This window comes from Orycteropus afer, unplaced genomic scaffold, assembly GCF_000298275.1.
Source record: "Orycteropus afer afer isolate SDZICR_OR568_19922 unplaced genomic scaffold, OryAfe1.0 scaffold00038, whole genome shotgun sequence".
Classification (NCBI taxonomy): Eukaryota; Metazoa; Chordata; class Mammalia; order Tubulidentata; family Orycteropodidae; genus Orycteropus; species Orycteropus afer.
Window position 1 is genome coordinate 14,598,334 of NW_006921625.1, and position 22,191 is coordinate 14,620,524.

The following is a 22,191-nucleotide window of genomic DNA, read 5'->3' on the forward strand; positions in this document are numbered from 1 at the left end:
GTCTCTCTCCATTGAAAGTAATGTTGACTGTTGGTTTTGCATAAATACCCTTTATTATATTGAGGAATGTCCCTTCTATCCCTATTTTGCTGAGAGTTTTGATCAGAAATGGGTGTTGGATTTTATCAAATGCCTTTTATGCACCAATTGATATGATCACATGAGAACCATTATTTTTAACTTTTACCATAACTATGCAACGTCTGTGGTATTAGTCCCTTTTCCAGGTGAGATAACTAACCTGTAGAAGGTAAGGAACTCACCTAGGGTTGCTTGGCTACTAAGTAGAAGAGCTAGAATTGGAGCCCAGGTCAGACCTCACTGGCCTGCTCTTTGTAAACTGCTGTTAATGTAAGAGCTTAAGGTGATGGAAATGTTTTACATAAGGATGCTGTGTACTGTTGCAAGCATGTTCAATGAATTTGGCATGTTAATATCTCACAGAAACAGGAGATTTGGGTGTGCATAAAATGAGCAGTTTTTCTGAGCCAATGAGACTGTTATTTTTTACTTAAATAAATTGCCAAAAGGGAAAAAAAAAGAAACTGTTGTGTCTAGCGATAAACTTTGCTGACATCTTTATTATTATTATTATTAATTTTTTAACAAAACTTTGACATCTTTTAAAATGTGAATAGAAAACAGAAATAGTATTCTAGGATTTTATTTCTGGAAGGGACTTTTGGTCATCCAAGCCAATCCCTTCATTTTCCTTCAGACTGAGTCTTAGGAGTGAAGTGCTGAATTTCCTGGAGCTAGGACCACATTTTCTGACTGCTAGTCCAGTACTCTTCCTACTATGCCACACCATCTCCCTCAGCGGCTGCTGTGAATGGCTGGAGTCGAGGGTGGTGGTTGATGGTGAAGAGAGAGATTAGCAATCTTAATTGATTTGCCTTTAAGTGGAAATTATATCTGTAAACTCAGCAGCTGATGTCAGTTTCCAGAATAGGATATTGTTCTGTCCTCCCCTTCCTGATGCTGACTTTAAGCTGTGACTCCACGGAAGCAAGTTGATGGGGAATTAGCAAGTTGATGTACCTAAATGACTCGATAAGCAGGTGAGCAGACGAGTGGGCACTGGTGGCAAGATAGCAGTGGGTTCCTTTGCCCTCACTGACCTACGACCATCCTAGGTCTTGGAGTAGAGGAATGGGACACCTAGGTCTTGTACTGTTCCGGAAGCTGAGGTAATTGAAAGGGTAAAAACAGAGCTGCTGTGTGGAATAAGCAGGGCAGGCTCAAGACTGGATGCTGTTAGTGACCAGGTCACTGGGATTAATGGTCAGAGGAGGTGAAGGTCTGGGTGGAGGTATCAGGCTGCCCTGACCAGAATTTGTGGTGCAGAGAAAGATGAAACGTGGTGCTAGGGTTTCGTTCATATATTTCAGGCATCTGAGGAGACAATTGATACTCTGTGCAGGGAGGAGAGGTCATTGTGTTAGCATTTCGTAAATGAAACAGTATTATTTCCAGTATTCAAATAATAATAAATAGAAAGTTCCGAGTGTAGGGTCTGTGCCAGCTGTTGGGAGTCTGAGATGGAGAAGATATTCTCCATGGCCTCCAGTAGTGTTTATTATGGTCCTGGGATTGATTTATATATTGTCATTGCTGCATGCCACCAAGTCAATTCTGACTCATCAAAAACTCAAACTCAAACTTACAGCTGTCGAGTTGATCCAAACCCATGGCAACCCCTGCTTGGGTTTCTGAGGCGGTATCTCTACAGAAGTAGATTGCCCAACCTTTCTTCCAAGGAGTTTCTGGTGGGTTTGAACTGCCAACATTTCAGTTAGCAGCCATGTGCTTTAACTATGGTGTCACCAGGGTTCCTTAATTTGTGTATAAATAAGTGTGAAAAAATGTGACCTTTTTTAACCACAGGGGTATGATTACCCACTCTGAGTGGTGGACTTCTTTTGGGAAGGTTGCAAAGCAGTGGATATGTAATGTTCCCAGTTTGGATGGGAATCCCAAATAGGGATTACAGCACTGTGGGTATTAACTCAGTAGCACAGGCTGGGTGGGTGCCTCCTGTGTGCAGGGAACTGGGCTGGCTGCTGGGATTACGTAAGCATGGTGATCCACAGTTTCTGTCCTTACTCAGCATAGAACCCAAGAGGAAGATGCACACACTTTGCTGTAGTGACAGATTGGGGCATTGTAGAGAGGGGCGGGGGAGAGGGAGGGAGAGAGAGAGAGATGAAGCACAGTGATAGCATTGGGGCGTAGTTGGGGGCTGGGCATGCTGCATGGCCCACAGGAAGAAGGAGTGAGGGAACCTGCATGGAGCAGGTAACCTTTGACATGGGCCTTAAAGCATAGTTAACATTTCGCAAAGGGAAACACATCGTAGGCCCAGGGAACATTCAGACAGTGGTAAACATGGCCAGAGATGAGGACGCATAGTGCTGCCGAAGATGGGCTGAGAGCATTTGGGGCTCTGTTGTCAAAGGCTCTGGGTGTGGTTCCAAATGAGGAAAGCAGTGACCATGTTTTAAGCTGGATAATGACATGCTGTCTGTTTTAGGAAGCTAGAAGGCCAGTTAGGAAGTAGTTACTGTACTTTAAATAAGATGATTAGACCCTGAAGGACGGCAGGTGAAACGAATGTTAAAGCAGGAGCAAGAGAGGGCAAGGCGATGACGGTAGTAGGATTCTGTCAGGTAAGAGGTGGTCGGGTCTGGAGAGAGGCAGGGCAGGGGGTAATGAGCCTGTTTGTATACACAGTGAGATTAAAGGCCCTACCTGCGTGAGCCCTTCAGTTTGAAGATGACTGGCAATTAGCTAGAGCTGTAGTGCTAGGTACAGGTGAGAGGTCAGCAGATTCACGTTACTGAGAAAGGCCAATCATCTTACTGAAGCAACAGGACTGAGTGGGTTATTAGGGGAGGGTGAAGAATGAGGATATAGTAATGGGGGCCACTCACAGAACTTTGAGCACTTAAAAGGCAGTAAGAGGACGCTCTGGTGGCAGAGTGCCTAAGGTATTTGACTGCTAACCAGAAGGTTGGCAGTTCAAACCCACCAGCCACTCCTGGGAAGGAAGATTGGGCAATCTACTTCCATAGAAATACCATCTTGGAAACCCAAGGAGGGTTGCTATGAGTCAGATCCGACAACAGTGAGTAAGAGGAGATAAGAAGTGTTAAAGGAGATTTAAGATGACTCTTTAGGGGGACAGTTTTATGAACAGGATGTGGTTAATTGACAGCATAGGTAATGAAGAAGGAGAAAAGATGGTTTGGCTTAAGACTATAGAGGAAGTTTCGGAGGAATGAGGAGGCTGGAGGGATAGAGGGCTGAGTGGGAGAGGATGTGGAGACAACTGATACAGATACTTTTAGAGGAGAGAGAAGTAGCAGGGCAAGAAGAAAGAATGCTGTGTGAGGGAAGGGGCCATGTCGTCCCATTTTGTGTGGTAAAGATGAAGAAGATAGGGGAAAATGTGATGAGAAGGGTTCCTGTGACATGTAAACATGGGATTTTGAGCACAGGTGGTAGGGTTAGTTTGGGGAAGAGACATGATTCTTGGAGACAATAGGATGGAGAAACAGGGTAAGTGAAGACATTTTTTGAGGTGGGCAAGAGGAAGATTGTAGAATTGGTTTCCTTCCCCACAACTCTCATAGCCTCTCATGAAATAGGAGGTAGAGGTAAAATTGCTGAAAGGGAAGGAGAGAGGCGTGAAGGTATTTGGAAAAGTGGAAAAGACACATAACAACTTCTTAGGGGATGAAAGAACTTTCAAGGGCAGAAGGAGAGCCTACCCAGCTGTGTTTGAAAAACAGCTTCTGGTGAAGCCAGTGAATTGAGTTGTTTGGTTTTCTCTGACGTTACTGGCACACCTGGATGTTGAAGTAGTAGAAACAGTTGGTTGAGTTAGCTTAGGCCCTGGATAGCAAAAGCAGGATATGATGTTGGGAGAAATTGAAGGCATTATTTAGGACAGTGGTTCCCAAACTTCAGCATGTACCAGACTCTTACGGATTGCTGGGCCCCACTCAGAGAATGTGCATTTCTGACATGTTCTCGGGTAATGCAAATGCTGTTCCAGACTCAAACTGAGAACCACTGACGTAGAGTACAGTTGGAAAAGAGTTTTCATGGATTACCGGCTAGAGAGGGAGGATAAGAATCCAGAAAGGGTCTGGAGGGTGGTGAGAATAAGTATGAGGGTGCCAGGGAACGGGGTCCCAGATGAAGCCAGAGGGAGGTTCACTGGGCGTTGTGGGCTGGGAGAGGTAGAAAACTGGGAGAGGCTAGTGCTTCAGATGGTGAGGCCTGACAGGCAGAGCCGTGCCCCCTCTCTCTCCCCACATCAGCTCCAGGAGAAGATTGCTCGTTCCAGCTTCGGGTGCCCTGACCCGTGGCCTATGGACAGAGCCTGACGTGCTCTCTTCCCCGCATGTGACCCTGTCTCTATGTCCGTTCTCCCATTTTATAAAACACCGCTCAAGGGATTATGATTGGGACTGACCCGACTCCAGTGTGACCTCATTAATTTCACATATAATGTCTGCAAGATAAACTCTCTTTCCCTTTCAGACAAGGTCACATACACGGGAAAGAGGGGTTAGGATTTCAACATATTTTGGAGGGGAGGGCACACTTCAATGCATAGCACACATGGTGATGGCCTGGCCACTTACCTACTCTGGACTTGGCCAAGACAGTGAATCTAAGACTCTCTTTCCTCATCTGTGAAGCAGGCTGGCAACATTAGGTTATTTAGGTGAAGCTGTCGTAAGGAGAAAATAGCGTTCTGAAGTACTTGGGGTCTCCACAGAATAATATGTCTTGTTATTAAAGGAGAACATGGGCTTTGGAGTCACAGACCTGGATCTGCAGCTCCTTTGTAATTGTCGAAGACGTGATCTGACCTCAGGTCCGCTCTAGTGAATGGCTTTAAGGCATCCTCCCCTCATCAGTAACTGGGGTACCAGCTGCCTTGTGGGGTTATTGTGAGTTCAGTGGTCTAAGTATAGTGCAGTCCTGTGACATAGTCTTTGTTCAAATGTTTGTTTGCCTTTCTTTCTAGCCTCTCATTTTTAGGTTTCTTTATTTTCTAGTCAGGTCTTGAAAAGAGCATAGACCAGGCTGTGGACGAGTGGAATATCGAGAAGGCGGAGGAACTCAGCAACCAACTGGCTACTCGAGAGGTGAGTACAGTTTTCTGTATGTCCAGATTCTCAAAAATAGATATCAGTTCCTTTTATGATCATGAATAAATTCAGTACAGGCATGCCTCGGGGACATGGTGGGTTTGGTTCTGGGCCACTGCAATAAAGCAAGTGTTGCAATAAAGAGATTCCCATGACTTTTTTGGTTTCACAGTGCATGTGACAGTTAATGTTTGCACTGCACTGTGGTCTGTTAAGTGTACAGTGGCATTTTGAAAAAGTATGAAATACGTGAAAATTACCAAAATGTGACACGAGACGCTAAGTGAGCACGTGCTGTAGGGCAGCTGGCAGCAGTGGACTTGCTCAGCACAGGTTTGCCCCAAGCCTTCAGTTTGTGAAACACGCACTGCCTGTGAAGCGCAATCAAACGGTGTATGCCTCTATTCAACTGGTTCGTCCAAGATTTTCCTTTCTGTCCATTTCCTTCCCTTTTATCCTGCTGTGTTTTCTGAAATGCTAGGTTTTACTTTGGTCTTTGTATGTGTGTCATTCTGGTCTGTAGCTTACTCTGGAAAGAAATCTGTGAGTGAGATTTCCCCCCCATATCTCACCGAGGTCAGAAGAGGGTTTCCCTGAGACTAGCTGCTGAGTATTTTGGCATCTTTAACGGAGACTGACTCTCCCTGGGGCCGCTCTGGGTTCTGCAGTCGCATCTCCAGGCATCCTGAACCCTTGCTCCCCAACATTCTTCGTTAATGCATAGTCTGCCATCTCTGTTAGCCATAAAGAACTGTCAGCCTTTTTTCCTGTACTTCACGATTTAAAATGAGTAGATTTATTGAATATTCTTTTTCTGACCACACAGAGCTGTGGGAAGATTCCTGCATACTCTCCTAGGGGAATAAGTCTCCTCCATTGAGAGTCACTTCTAAATAGTTCTGGACACTAAATTGTTGTTAGTTGCCCATTGAAAACAAGAAAATAACAGTTTTGCCTGCCTGCCTTTCCCCCTAGCCTCAAGTAACCACAAATCTTTGGTCTTCATGAATTTGCTATTCTAGGTACTTGATAAAAGTTTGTACAACATGTGATCTTTTGGGTGTTGCTTATTTCACTCAGCATAACATTTTCAGGGTTCGTCCATGTGCCGCCATGTGTCAGAACTTCACTGCTCTTTACGGTTGAACAGCTCTCCATCGTAAGGATAGCACACAGTTATCCACTCGTCTGTTGATGGGCACTTGGGTTGTTTCCATCTTTTGGTGATTATGAATAATACTGTATAAAGTATTTTTTAATGTTTTCTTTTTCTTCTAAGATGTCGGTTCCCTGGTTTCACTTTGTAGTATTTCTTACGCTTTCGGTTTGATGTTAACTCAGTTTCTTCTTTAAAGTAGCCATATTTTGTTGTCCTTGAATGTAGTATAGCATTCATTGGATATGATAGCATTTCATTAGTCTACTTTAGAAAGATAATTACATTTTAATAGAATGAACTTGATCGTGTGCTGAATGGTGTGGAAATTCAAGAGGATTTCAGTGTTACTTGGTTTTATAGTGCTGCCTTCAATGTGAGTGCAATCGGAGGCCCTTTCCCTACAAACGAGCTTTGTGCCAAAGATCATCTTTAAAATTCTGTCCTTCAGCAAGCATGGCATGGACTCTTTGTTAGTAAGCACTAATTAGATGGATTGAGACAGTAACTGCAGCGATTGGCTCTAGCATAGCGACAGTTGTGAGGACGGTGCAGGACCGGGCAGTGTTTCATTCTGTTGTACATAAGGTTGCTATGAGTCAGAGCCGACTCAAAGGCATTTAACAACGGCAGTCTGTTTTGGCACTTGACACTCACTTCTTCATAGAAGTATTGTCGGAAATTGTGATTATGTTTCCTGACCAGCCTGCAAGAAGAGTTAAGCCAAAAGAGAGCAACATTATACTGTTGTTGTTGGTATGTTTTATTGAGTTGGCCCTGACTCATAGCGACCCCTCCTTGGGTTGCTGAGGCAGTATCACTACAGAAGTAGATTGCCCAGTCAGTCTTTCTTCCAAAGAGTGGCTGGTGTGTTTGAACCGCCAGCCTTCTGGTTAGCAGTCAAGTGCCTTAGGCACTATACTAACAGAGCTCCTAACATTATAGTAGCAGTATGCTAAAACTGAGGGAGTTAACCATGGAAAAGGAGCCTTGGTGGCACAGTGGTTAAAGTGCTCAATTGTTAACCAAAAGGTCAGGGGCTTGAATCCCATCAGCTCCTCCATGGGAGAAAGATGGGACAGTCTGTTTCTGTGAAGATTACAGCCTTGGGAACCCTATGGGGCAGTTCTGCTCTGTCCTATAGGGTCGCTATGAGGCATTGGGCTCCTAAATGATGCCCTGGCATGGGATGGGTCACCAGGTAACATTCGCCCCTCAGTGATTATGTATTAACTCTGACCTTCTCTACATTGCTGGTTTCCACTGGCATGCTTTCCTTTCTCTTAGCCATTTGGAGCTGTGTGTCAAAACATACGGCGGGGGAAAAAAAACATACAGGAGGAGGGCCTTGCCGGTTTCAGAAGTATGTGCCTCCTGTGAGGGTGGTAGTTTAGCTCTTGGTGGTGGTGTGTCATACTGCTGTTTCAAAAATGCAAATCGTATAACCCTACTGACTAGGTATTTTCCATTTGTACATGTGGATCTGGTCTCAGAAGAAGAGGGTAGTTATTTCTTGTCAGACTTCACGACAAATGAGATTGCCTTAGAGGTACATGGTATCTTCAGCACTTAGAAGGATAGTAGACATTTTTCTCAAGTGTTCTTTTTATTTCCACACGAGTATCATTCTTTGTTCTGGTAAAAATAAATTACATTTATTTAGTGTCGGATTAAAGAATTCTGATTAAAAGGAAAACAATAATTTGAGCCCTGTTCTTTCCTGTCTAAGTGGAAAAACATCTGGGAAATGTTTGCTGTGCAGACCCAGACACTGGAAAGATACTGAAGCCATGTGAATTCAGCCCCATGAAGAATAACTAAAGTAATCAGGCTTGAATTCTTGAGTCAATAGTTTAGTTTGAGATTTAATTTTTCATATTTATCCCCTTGGTGCCAATCACTGTGAATAAGGGAGAAGGGATTTGGAGAAGTAAGTAATTGTGAGTTTGGGGCAAAAACCCTTTGTGAAATTGAATGTCTGCGTGCGTAGTAGGGTCCTTTGGAAATCAGGTGTGAGGTTTTCATCAGTGTCGTCTGTTTTCTGCATGTGTGGTAGAGATCCTTTGGACATGAGGTGTGTGGGGTTTTCATTAGATGGTTTTCTGCGTGCGTGTTAGAGGTGCTTTGGACATGAGGTGTGTGAGGTTTTCATTAGATGGTTTTCTGCATGCGTGGTAGGGGCCCTTTAGACAGCAGGTGTGTGGGGTTTTCATAAGCGTCGTTGTCTGTTTTCAGGGAGCAGGAGCTGGGACTTGCTGATGCAGCCTTTGTTCACAGGCATAGACCCCAGAGTTCTGAGTCTTTTCCAGCCATAATTGGGGAAACTGATTTTTGATGTTTAACATTTGTAAGCCTGTGAAACCAACAGAGCAGCATCAGTATTGAGAAAACTGAAGCCAAGAGCAGAACCGTGTCTGTGAATAGCCTCAGGAAACATGGTGTGCCCAGGTCAGGGCTGCTGGAGCACTCTCATTGCAGCAGGAGGAAGGTAGTTTTCCAGGCTCCCTTTCCCTTAAACCAGTGACGACATTATGGATGTTTGTCATCTGACTGAGGGGCGGCTCCAGTTCAAGTGCCTGGAGCCTGGCTTGCAGTCAGCTTGGGTCTTGCTATAGTATTGTGGTTCCTTTGAGACTACCCCTCCTGTTGGTTAAGTACATTTTAGTTGTTTGCAGACTTGGAGGAGAGATGAAGTGGAAAAATATACTTGGGTTGTGTCATATTGATGAAACTGTTTTAATTTTGAGAAAAAGAGATCTTTCTATATATGTATATATGTATACATATGTATATGTAAGTAAATATATTTTATGTATGTGTGTGTGTGTGTGTGTGTTTATAAGGAGCTCTGGTGGCATAGTGCCTAAGGCATTTGATTTGATTGCTAACCAGAAGGCTGACGGTTCAAACCCACCAGCCACTCCTTGGAAGGACGGTTGGGCAATCTACCTCCGTAGTGATACTGCCTTGGAAACCCAAGGAGGGGTTGCTCTGAGTCGGGTCCAATTCACCGTCAGTGCATTGCGTTTGTTGTAATGTGTATTTATGTGTGTGCGTGTGTGTGTCTATGAAGCAAATGTACAGGCATCTGGGCCTGTGTGTGTGGCTTGTTGAGCTCAGGCTTGAGGTGGAGGCACTTTCATTCATTGTTGGTGACCCTTGAAAATGCATCCTTTGCTCCTGTGTCTTTCGTCCTTACAATCCAGTCCTACCTGTGTTCAGAAACCAGTAGAAACAAGGTCTTTAAAATAAAGTACAAAAGCCTAGACTTAATTAAGGAGGTGGCAGTTAGGTTGAGGCATCCACGTTTCGGAAAGAGAATTTTTCTCTATGCTGCTTCACGTTAGCCTGCTTATAGAGAAAAACCATCTTGCTTTGGCAACAGGACAGTGAATTTCTCTCAGCACATGCGTCATCCCTCCATTAACTGGACGTATTCTCAGTTGGATTTTAGTTACACCTGTGCAGTGACAGGGCAGAAACGAATAGGGATCAGAGGTTGCCTGTGGATTTTGTGTGAATTGTGCATAGCTTATGCCCCAAAAGATGGTGTTTTCTATCAGTGACTGAAAGAGCATGGTCTTTGCAGCACCGACTAGACGCTTTGAAAACCCGTGCTTTATGTTGTGACGTTATGACCATTTTGTGCATCTGAGAAGGGGGCACCATATTGTTCTTCTATAGTTTGCAAGGTATTGATGTTCACATCAGAAGATATCTTTGTTGTCACCTGCTCTCATCTTTGCCAAGGATGAAAACCTTCGATTGAGAGGAATGATGTAATGTTGTGTATTTTAAATTTTCTTGACCCTTTAAATGAGAACCTAAGGCAATGGCTTAAGCTTTCAGTGCTGTTGAGAATAATCATTTACTTAGAATCTAGCCAAGGTATGACAGGTATCAGTGATGGGGGAAAAAATAAAAAACTACCTCATTTTAATAGTATCTTATCTATCTATCTATTTATTTATCTATCTAGATAGATAGATATCAGGAGCTCTGGTAGCATAGTGGCTAAGGCACTTGACTGCTAACCAGAAGGCTGGTGGTTCAAACCCACCAGCCACTCCTCGGAAGGAAGATGGGGCAATCCTACTTCCGTAGTGACACTGCCTCGGAAACCCAAGGAGGGGTCGCTATGAGTTGGGGCCGACTCGACGGCACATAACAACAACAACATATAGATATCTATATAGATATAGATCTATATAGATAGATAGGCGCTCTGGTAGCATAGTGCCTAAGGCACTTGACTGCTAGCCAGAAGGCTGGAGGTTCAAATCCACCAGCCACTCCTCGGAAGGAAGGTTGGGCAATCTACTTCTGTAGTGATACTGCCTCAGAAACCCAAGGAGGGGTCGCTATGAGTCAGGTCTGACTTGATGGCACCTAACAACAACAACAACAATATACACATAGATGCACACTTAAATATTTACAAGGTGAATGCAAGTGAGGATTTAGTTTTTAATTGTTACCAAACCAAAACCAAACTCACTGCCATCGAGTTGTTGCCAACTCATAGTGACCCTTGCTGGGTTTCCGAGGCTGTAAATCTTTATGGAAGTAGATCACCCCATCTTCTTTCTGCGGAGTGGCTGGCAGGTTTGAACTGCTGACCTTCTGGTTAGCAGTCAAGTGTCTTATCTATTACACCACCAGAGCTCCTGCTTGTGACAGAGTGCTTAAATTTTTGGATTGCAAAGCATAGGTAAAGTTAATGTTGAAATGTTAATACTTTGTTAATATTTAAATTAAGTAGATAAGACTTTAAAAAAAACCCTGAAGTTTGAATTGATTTAATTGTTTTCTTTGACAGCTGAGTCAATTAAATGCTCTCAAAATTTGGGCCAATTATTAATTTGTAGCCTAAACGCTATTTTAGAGCAATTTCCTAGAATAGCTGAAGGTAGTGCCTAACGCACTTGACTGCTAACCAGAAGGCTGGTGGTTCAAACCCACCAGCCACTCCTCAGAAGGAAGGTTGGGCAGTCTGCTTCCATAGTGATACTGCCTTGGCAACCCAAGGAGGGGTTGCTGTGGGTCGGGTCTGACTTGACGGCACACAACAACAACAATTCTCATTGAAGAGGTAGCTGTATATTTGAGGAAGTAGTTTCTTGTTTTATGTGCACATCTAAAAAGTAATTGTTTCTCAGAAATGCTTCAGAAGCTGCAGGGCTTTCAACAGGTTCCTTCCCGTTCATCCAGCTCTTAAGAATTGGGATTTCCAGCCCAGCTACCGGTATACCCTGCTTTTTGAAGTTTGCTTTACTGACTGCACTTTGTTTTTACAAAAGACCTACATTAGTATCTGTTTTCACTAACTGAAAAAAAATCCAGAGATTTTTGCTTTTACTGAAAAAGGCAAAAGGCAAAACTAGTGTTGAGCGTTAGGCAGTGTGCACCCTGAGCAGCACAAGTGGTGTCACCAGCCTCCTTCCCTAGGGACCACTGTCAGCATCGTGGCATGGAGCCACCCTGCAGCTTTGAACAGTGCATGTGAGCACTGTGTTATTTTTGTTTTCATGTGTTATTTGGTATGACTTGGTAGGTTATTTTTGGGGTCTGGGAACGCTGAAAGTTTTTCCCCATATAAATTAATGGTAATTGCTTCTTCGCCTTAACCCCACACTCCATTAGCGGATGGGGGTGGGGGACACCTGTGTAGTGAGCTGGAATCTAGTTCTGTGTAGTGAACTGGAATCCAGGTGGTTCTTCTGTGTGCATTATCAGGTGATCAGACGTGTGCCCAGGAATCGCCTGGGGATCTGAAACGTTGATGCCGATTCGGTCTCTGTGGGGTGGAGAGGCCGCTTCTCAGCAGGGGCTTGAGCCAGAGTGAACTGTTGGAAGCCCAGGGATGGTCTAGCATTTGCTTTAGCACTCAGAAATTTTCCAATCCAGATAATTGTTAGGCTTCTTTTCCCCAATTCCCCAAGAGGTTTCTGATTACAATTCCCCCTTTCATTTCTGTTAGTTTTATGTTAGATGTCTTGATTGAATGAATGGAGCTTGAAGGCCATATCCTCTCCAAAAAAAAAAAAAAAAAACCTCCCCAAAGAACACAGGACAGATTGACCTCCGGAATACTGTGAGCAGTATCCTAGCTAGAGTTCAGAACTTAAGCTTGTTTAAATTTTTAAAACAGAGGTGCAGCCAAACTTGATCACTTTAAAGTGATTTCTGTTGCTGCCGTGGGGCTGGTTCCTACTCAGAGCAGCAGTGTGTGCAGCAGTGTGCACTGCCGCCCTGCACCGTCCTCGCGGTCCTGCCCGTCGGAGCCCAGTGCTGCAGCCACTGTGTCAGTCCGTGTCTTGAGAGGCGTCCTCATTCTTGGTGACCCTTGGCTTTACCCAGCATGATGTCCTCCTCCATGGACTGGAGCCTCCTGGTACATGTGCAGAGTACATGAGATGGGGACCCACCATTCTCGCTTCTAAGGGAAGTTAGTTCTAGACCATGCTGTTTTCAAAGCTGTAGTTTTTAGGAAAGGTGTGTGCATCAGACAAAAAAAAGTGGAATTGAAAAGCATAGTCCACTGATGCCAATCTCCTGATTCTAAATCCTTGTTCTAGAATCCAGAGAGCAAAATTGGTTCTTCCTCCTTTTTGTGTATCCTTTCTTTGGGTAGAAATATCTTGACAACCATGTTTCCAGGGTTAAAAGTTGTTCACATAGGAAGCTGAAGAGTGTGTTCCAATTAGCTATTAAAAGAATTTATCATTGGAACCTGTGACCCTTCTGAAGGATGGCAGGGACTTTCTGTTTTCTTAATTATTATGATTTCTAGCCACTGCAGATTGCATGCACACAGTAAAAATGCACGGCCTATTTATATATATTAAGAATTAAAAATTTAATACCTCTGCATTAGCTCGTTCTAGAAGTGTATGAAAAATAAAATCTAAACACAGGTTTTACTCTAAAAGCAAAAGTTGGTTTTTTACTTATGGTTATTTCATGTAACGTTGGCTGCCTGTCTACAGACTGTCCAGGTGAGAGGTCTTTTATTTCCCTCTGCCAAAATGAAATACACTATAGTGTTGCTGCTCTGACTTCCGCTCCTTCTTTCGTCCTTCCTTCCTTCCTCCTCCTCCTCTCCCTGCCTTGCTTCCTTCCTCCTCCCAGGTAGGCAGTAGACTGTAGGTCCATTTTCTTTGTGCTATGTTTCTCTGATGAGCAATGGTAAAGAAGACAGGATACTGGGGAGGGCCAGGTCCCACTGCAGTAGGCTTTGTTGCTAGTAGTCAGAGGCCTGATCAGCCACCCCGGGCAGGTGGGAAGGAGGTGCTACTTAGGGAGGGCACACGTCTCTGTTGGAATCATCAGGAATGACTGCCTCTCGTTAATTGTGGCCATCTCTCAGTGCTTTTTCAATCTCCCTGTTCCTCTTTGTATCATTTTATAGGCAGCATAGTCTGGGGCCTTTTAAATGGTTATTTTAATTCTTTGAAGCCTCATTCTCCTTGGCTCTAAGAAGTAACTCAGTTATTACACGTAGATGAACAGTGAGCACAATGTATGGAAAAGGAGTGATGTCTGGAGGTAAGGGAGGTTGAATGTCTGTATGTCTAGGAACGTGAAGATGTGTGCATTTCTGCTTTTTAACTAATGTGTACAGATGGAGCATTTTAACATCACAGAAATCACACCAGTGTTCAGTGCCGTGTTTTCGCTTGGGTTTTAGGTGTGCCTTTGCGACTGAGGCAGATCGAAGGTGTGGCAGGTATGGTGCAGGCCCTGGGCAACACTCATGGGGTGGGGGCGGCGCCCCTGAGCAGTTTCTGTTGGCCATCGCCGTTTCCCTCCCTGGCTGTGAGAGATCGCAGCAAGTTAAACCAATTGCCATGGGCGCTGTCTTGTGTAGCTGTGCAGACTCATTGCAGGAGGATGGCTTCTTTTAACCTTTGGGTGTGATTGGGCGAGGGCCTCGAATGCTTGCTATCTGTGCTCTTAACAAACCTTCAAAAAAGATTTCAGATGTTACAAGTCTAATTAAAGAGACAGACAAAGCACAGTTTATACTGTAGATTTTTTCTGCAGTTCAATTAATCAGCATGTTTTCTCTTTTAATTAAAACCATTTTAGTAAATTAAAGCCCACAGCAAAACACATATATAATTTGTTTGTAATTAGCTCTTAATTGGTGGTAGTTGAAGCTTAGCACCCTTGGTTTCTTTCTTCATGATTGCCATTTTATTAGCAGCCAGTCATTAATTAATCTTTTTCTAATTAGCTTATAAAACTGTTGATGGCACATTATTGTAAATGTGATTTTAAGTTCAAAGCTTGTTAATAAGCTTTCTTACTCAGAAGAACAGAGATAAAGAAATTGCTGAAAACAGTACTACAGTTCTTTAAAAAAACTGTCTTTCTTATGGGGACTGTGTAAAGCATCTAACAGCTTATGGTTAATTTTTTAATGCTTTTTTTTCCCCCTCTGAATGGAGTTGGTTGCTTGAATATAAATGTCTGTATCTAGGAGTAATTTCAACAGTATAACATCTTTTCTCCCTCATTTGGAGTCCTGTAATCTACATATAATTTGAAGCCTTTAATAGTCATCATTAAAGCAGGTGTTATGTAAACTATTTCACTATGAAATCAAAGTTGAATGTATGAATCAAAGTATATCTTCTTACACCTCTTGGACCAAATACATATATTGTATAACTTGCAAGGTAGCTAACATATATGATACATGATAAAATATATATGGACTCTGTGTGTGTGTGTGTGTGTGTGTATGATGTGTGTCTTTTTGATGTGTTTTAAAAACAATTTGTCGGGTTATACTTTGAAATAAAAACCATGTAGTTTTAAGTGATATGAAATTGTAGGTATAAAAATAGTGTGGACACATACAAACACACACAGAGCATCTGTACGTTACGTAAACATATGCAAACCTGTGTATACGTATTTTAAAAAGTGAAATTAGATTCTTCACTATTGTTGTTATGTGCCATTGAGTCAGATCCGAGTCATAGCGACCCCTCCCTTGGATTTCTGAGGCAATGTCACTGTGGAAGTAAATTGCCCAACCTTCCTTCTGAGGAATGGCCGGTGGGTTTGAACTGCTGGCCTTCTGGTTAGCAGACAGGTGCCTTAGGCACTATGCTACCAGAGCTCCTTTCCTATAGCAGAGAAAATGATTTAAAGTCAGAGTTTAAATGACTGGATACGGCATGCCCTCTGTACTGAAACCAGAGAGAACTTTGGCCTCTCAGGTGTGACTCTGGAGAGAAGGGGCCCATCCCGAAGCGGACAGCTGCGGCTACAGTACCGCGTACCATGCTGAGTTGTGGTTTGAGCGAAACACATTAACCACGTCATGTTTACTGCACGCATGTACCACCAGTTTCACGAGACTCTGTAACTGGATGGTGTGCTGAGCCGTTTATCAATATTAGCCCAGAGTTTTGAAAGTTCCAAGAAATGCAGCACTCTCCGCCAGCAGAAGGGCTTTTTCTTGCTTTTTGAACTTTGCCTGTTATTTCAACTTTGGCTGTTTCTTTGCTTGTTTTCTAGGAGGCATTTTATGGTGCCATGCGAAAGACACTAGAAAGGGATAGCTGACAAGGAAAAAATTAAAAATTGGATAAAAAGTAAATGAATAATGTCATATTACTAAAAAGATGAGAGGCTAATTTGTGCCGACTTTTTGCTAATTTTGTTCAAGCCTCAAAATGAGGAGCTGTCACCCGCTCTGTGTAGCGCTGATGACAGTGCCAATGATCCATGAAATAAGCTGCCGCTGGCTTTGTTCTGATAAGAATGAACAAATCTGCACAGTGTTCGGCTCCCAGAATCTCATTTTCATACTTGCATGCAGGCTGAAAGAAGTAAGCTGTTTGCAGGCTTGATTAATCAGACATCGCAGGGGTTTTGTCTCTTTGATCTCTTTCGTCTCCTAGGTAACTTGCTTGACATTAATGTTGAGCTTGAGTAAAGACAATCAGGAATTGTCGACCAAACTGATATAAAAATTAAAGACCTTAACACTTTAAGTGCTCCGGTAATGGTTCCGCTTTACTTCAGAAAACATCTGTTTTCATTTAATTAAAGAACAAAAGGGAATGGCATAAATATTTTTCATAGAGACCTATTATTCCATAAAAAGTTAAAGTATGATAATTGGTATTTTTAAATAAGTGCCTTCAAAGTATTCAAAAGGGAGGAAAACTTCATAAATCTGTGACAAGCTAGTAATTTTGAGATGAGTGAAATATTTTATGAAATGGATAAGAAGTTGACAGTTCTGCTGGATTGAGCTGTTTTGACTCAGATGCTTCAGGTGATGATTATCAGTGGACTTTATCCTGGCACGATTTTGCGAGAAAAACTAACTTTATTTTGAAAGTTTGTCTTTTAAAAATCTGTACTGTATTACAGGGATGTGCCATTATGTCTCTCTTACAGCCCAATATGATTTACACGCACTAAACCTGTAAAATTGAAAGGAATTAAGAAAATGTCGCCCTGCATTTGCTGGAGGTTATGCAGCCGCTTTCACAGATCTTCCAAGTGGCTGTAAAGATGAATGCCTCAAGGGTCCAGCCAGGGCCCTGCTTTTCCAACCAGCTAAAGCCCTTATCTTAAATCCAAGCAAAGTACCATTAATCTTTTTGAAAGACCTTTTATGGCTTTTAATATATCCCAAATTAGAACATTTTACACCCTTGGTTCCTGAAATATGGTGATAAAAAGCCTTTAGAGCTTAATTTTCCTTCCCGCACGCTCTGACCAATTTGCAGTTCTTTGTGATAATGTTTAGACACCTTAATTAAAATGCAGCAAAATATTGGATGTTCTATATGGAAAATGCTGATACTTTGCCTACACATACAAAAAATTCTGTATATATCTTTTCTCATTTTAAGAAATTTCTTTCCACCTTGTGTTGCTATAGTTATCTGATGACCCGAGACGGTTTTTTAACATAAAAACCATTGCCCAAGCTTTTGTGATGTTTCCATAGGGCATGGAGATGCAGCTTGCTTTTTGACAGGAGCGAAGGGATGCTCTTGGCGACCCGTGCTGTTTGTTTGTAATGCTGAAGCCCAGCCTGATGTTCTTTCCTGTTTGGGAACTTGGATTAGGCGTCTTCCCCGTGAAAACCATTTTTTCTCAACTGTCTCCTCTGTAGAAGGCCCTCTTACCCATCGAATGAACAAAGTCTTTCCATCCTTTTTTCTTTCCTCATAAGTGAGACACGTTCGTTTTAAGCATGTGAAGGACGCTTCAGAGGATGTGACTTTTCACCGTCAGTACAAGTGAAAAGGTTTTTCCTGTGAAGTGTGTGGACCAGGCTTGGTTAATGTTTATCCGTTGGAGAACATTCCATGTAGCCTAACCCAAGGTAGAAATACAGTTAGAAAGCATGCCTCTGACAGCAGCAGGTCCGTCTGAAAGTGCAGCCTGTGTCGTCTATTCCATTTACTTAGTTCACAAAATGATGGCGCCCTCTCATGTGAGTACTTGCAGAATGCGTGGTAATCAGTTGCTTCTCACAGGTTCAGGCTGTGTCTTAAGGACCGTGTGCTCTGACTCTGCTGGGGTGCTGCTTATGTTGCTTTGGGTTCACACTGCTAGGGAGCTAGCGGTTCTCCGCCCCAACCATGTTGGGATGAAGAGGCCCATTTACTTCCAGACGTTCAGGTGCCCTTGCTTTGTCTGTCTCCAACCCAGAAAACCTGTATTGGGACGTTTCAGTAAGGTAGAGATGAAGACCTCAGTCAAACCTGTGAAAGCTGGAACCTGTGTAAGGCGGAAACCTCTCAGAGCAGGAAAACTCAAGTATTGTCTGAAAAATGAGCCATAGAAGAGTGGTAAGACTACCCTGTCAAAGGTGGAAAACTTGCGAGACTTGGAAAGACAAGGCGGTCCTGGTGAAATTCAATTTTCTCAGGTCTCACTGTCTATCTTAATTTACAACAGTTTGAAAATAATTGTATAGAACGGCTGGTTAATGGTTACATGGCAAACATGGTCGGCTCATTTTTGTTTGATGAACAAAGTGTTGGCTCAGTTTAAATACAAGATCTACTAGCTGAGTGGCTCTTTGTGTATGTGGGAGGCACATTATTTATAGGGACTTGGTGACACCATATCATATAACAGCTTTGCAGTCGACATATGATGCATAGGAATGGACTTAATGGAAAAATAGATTTTTGTATTTTATCTTGTCTGGTGGCTAGGGATGAGGAGAGACTCAGTCTCACATAAGTGTGCGGAAAGGTAGTGCACATCTTAAACCACATATGGAGTGACGCTTTATGACATGCTAATAGAGGCATGTGCTGCTCACCTAATATCCCACTGTCCCCTGTATTTCCCAGACCCCCCCCCACACACCACACAGTTAGATGGAGCCATGTGAGTAGTTCTGACCAGTGGGCTGTGAGCAGAGAGGATGTATCTGCATTTGTGTTCTAAAGCATTTCAGCCCAGCTCACTCATCCTCTGCCACTGTGAACCCGAAAGCCACACGGCAAGATGCTGGCACCACGGGCCGGAGGGGAGCTCGGCCAGTCCAGAGTAGATGTCACTTGAAACAAAAAGGGAAAGTGGAGCCAGTGAGGTTGGGGGCTTTGTGTGATACTGCGGCGTGCACCAGGCCAGTCTGAGAGGTGCTAACTTGAGTTTTTACATTTTTTGACAAATGGACAGTGGCTAGGAAATCGATCTTAATGAGAAATCATGCCACAACATCCTTTCAGAGTTTCATTTTCTCCTTAGCCTTTTGTTATTCTTGACTTAGCTTAGCTTTTCTATATTTAAGAACCAGTGATGAAAAGAGAACCAAAAGAGCAAGGCCAGTATTGAAGCGGTCACCTGCAGTCCCCCAGTTTGAAAGGAAACCCTGTTTTGTTCAGTGCTGTCGATCTGGCACCCAGAGCAGCGCCTGGCAAACAAATGCACTTGTGCCCTTGGGGCTATTTATTGAATGAATATTGTCCTTATGAAGAAAGGTAACAGTGACAGCAGGGCTGCTAACATTGGCTTAGAGTTTTGAAAGGACACTGAAGTTGGTCTCCTTTCTCAAGCAGGGTCTCACAAGTCAGAATTAATCCTTCTTTCTTTAGTGGCTTTCCTGTTGGTGTTGACCAGTTCAACATCTTGATGTAATTGTCAGGCTGCATCCATTTGTCATCTCTATTCTTTCTGGGCTGAAAAATCAGGTCCGGTTTTGCTCCAATCAATGAACTCTAGTCAGTGCTTGATTCCTGCTTGTCTTTTTCCCCTTTAAAAGAACTCACTCTTCAAGGTGGCTGAAAGAAATGTCAAGCCCACCAGCTTCTTCTTCTTACCTTACCTGTGTGCTCCTAACCTCCTGCCTGCCTCACTGTTGGTAAGCAGATCCTACAACCTGGGCTTTCATACGTTGACTGGAGGGCGGCTTCCAGGTCATGTCTTCTCTCCCACAAGTCTACCTGTCCTGTAGCACCGGGACAGAAAAGGCAGGGGCCACCAGGAGGAGACGTGTAGCCTTTGTTGTTTAAGTTGCATCCTTAACAGATACTTTGAGCCTCCTGCATGGTGGACACTGTAAAAACAAGCCCTCAACGACAAGCCGGTTGCATCAGGCCTGTGCTGGAGAAACCTGCGGAGAAGCGGCTGGGCAGCCAGAGCTCTGCAGAGCAAAGTATGAGAGCTGTGAGGTGCTGGCGTGGAAGCTGATGGGCTGTCGGAATGCAGAGAGCAAAGATGATTCGGGTTTGAGTTAGCAAAGACTTCCAGGAGAGGGCATTCATTTTGCATGGACCTATAGGACTGGCAGATGGGTGTAAGGAGGAGCATGGACAGAGGGACTGACAGAGGCCACCTATGGGTGCTGTGGGCTTGGTGCCTAGCCATTACCCCTTAGCACCTCTTTCATTCCTTTTTCTGTCAGTGAATTGGAAGTAGTGCCCATCTTGCAAAGTGCATTTATGAAGGCATCATTAGCTTTCCATGTTTTATTAATCACATCTTTAACTGCCAATCAGAGCTCCTGATAGGCATGAGATAACGGGTATGACCATACGAGCTGCTGTAATTCTAGCCCAGAGCAAAGCCACTTGACGTCTGTGTCGTCTGTGCAGGCTTATCAGGGGTGAATTCCTGTTCGGCCCACTGACATGCTGCAGGGGCCTCATTACTACCTTTGCAGACGCTCAGGGACCTCACTTTGAGAAGGATTGCTGTGGGAGACTGGTACAGCAGGGTGAAGGGTCTGCCAGGAGGCAGGGGAAATGGGGGCCATTTCTATGTCTTCCTTACACTTCGATGTGTGAGGGACCCTATCATAAGAATTTCTGACTTTTAGACTGGCTTTCTTACCCACAGGCTCTCAAGTATCTGTACTGTAATTTTTATATTGGCTGGAAGATTAATTTTCGGTTTTTTCCTTTTTCTCCTTTGCAATGCTTAGCTTGGTGTTAAAATTGCCAAAGCTATTTCCTGCCACAACTTTGTAAAAGCCAAAAAGGATGCAGAGAATTCACAGGCTGTTCGGAAAAAGAAGAAACTGGCGTGGGGGTAAGTTTAAGAATTTTATTAGTAATTCTTCTAGCTTACAGGATCCTGCTGATACAGTTTGTGTGTAAGTTTGATTCATTTTGTTCTTTGTATCTTTGGATGATTATCAGATTACAAATACCGAGGCATTTCTTCATCCTGTTTGTAACCAGTGGAGTATATGTGGAAAACATTGAAGTTTGCTTGACTTTGGGTACTTGCTAAAATGCTACTTTAGCAAAAGTAATTATTTTAAAAATAAATGGAGATTTTTTATGCTTTTCATTTTAGATTTGAAGCAAAGAAGAGATGGGAAACCAAAAGCAACATGGGATATATGTAACTTGCCAGAGTTCCTCAAGATCATTCTGGACTCCAAGCACTCGATTTGCTGAGAAGATTCTCTTGCTTATGCTGAATATGTCAAGAAACTGATAGAAGTAGGAAAACGAAACAACATTTGGGGGTTGATTATCAAACCTTCTCACTCTTTTCCTGAAGAGCTTATCCCATTGAGCAGAGCAGTCTGCTGTGGGTAGAAGAAATCTAAGCGCACACACAGGAAGAAGTGACAGGAGTCATGCAGTTGTTTATGTTGAACCTTGGTATAAAGTCACTTTTTATCCATTTGGTGTAGCACAGCCAGTGAGCTCCTTGTATTTTCTTGTCTGGACTCGGTCTCCCTGTATTTATTCTGGATTTGATTTTAAAGATTGCTTTTTGTTGGTAATTAATTGGTCATAAGTGCTGAGGAAGTCTCACTTGGCCCTGTCTTTGACTGATGACTTTAGTTACTCAGTGTTATAAAGGCATTGTTGTTGTTAGGTGCCGTCGAGTCATTTCCGACTCATAGCGACCCATGCACAGCAGAACGAAACACCGCCCGATCCCGCGCCAGCTCCATGATCCCTGCTATACTTGAGCCCATCATCGCAGCCACCGTGTCAATCGATCTCGTTGAAGGGCTCCCCCTCTTTCGTCAAAAAAGCATTAGTGGCTCTTTATTGGGAGACAGCAGAGGTGGTATTTCACAGTCATACAGGAAAAGCAGTGGTTGTATACCTTCAGATAAAGTAGTAGTTCAATAAAAACCGTTGTAGACTGGTATTTGGAGGGTGATCTAAATTCAGCTCTACCTGGATATGTCTCCTGATCTCTCAGTAACGTCATTCTTTAAATCATGGACTAGGAGCTCTGGTGGTGTAGTGCCTAAGGCACTTGACTGCTAACCAGAAGCCGGTGGTTCGAACCCACCAGCCACTCCTTGGAAGGTTGGGCAATCTACTTCCGTAGTGATACTGCCTTGGAAACCCAAGGAGGGGTCGCTGTGAGTCGAGTCTGACTCGACGGCACATAACA

The 22,191-nt window shown here is 43.4% G+C and overlaps 1 protein-coding gene across 1 annotated transcript in view; it reads left to right on the forward strand.

Annotated features, from left to right (window-relative positions):
• Positions 1 to 21,175, forward strand: part of FAM204A (family with sequence similarity 204 member A) — a 27,620-nt gene extending 6,445 nt beyond the window's left edge. The window contains exons 5-7 of the mRNA XM_007936848.1: positions 5,076 to 5,165; positions 20,747 to 20,853; positions 21,124 to 21,175. Of these exons, the coding sequence (XP_007935039.1) occupies positions 5,076 to 5,165; positions 20,747 to 20,853; positions 21,124 to 21,175 (249 nt within the window). The remainder of the gene's footprint in view (positions 1 to 5,075; positions 5,166 to 20,746; positions 20,854 to 21,123) is intronic.
• Positions 21,176 to 22,191: the final 1,016 nt, after the last annotated feature.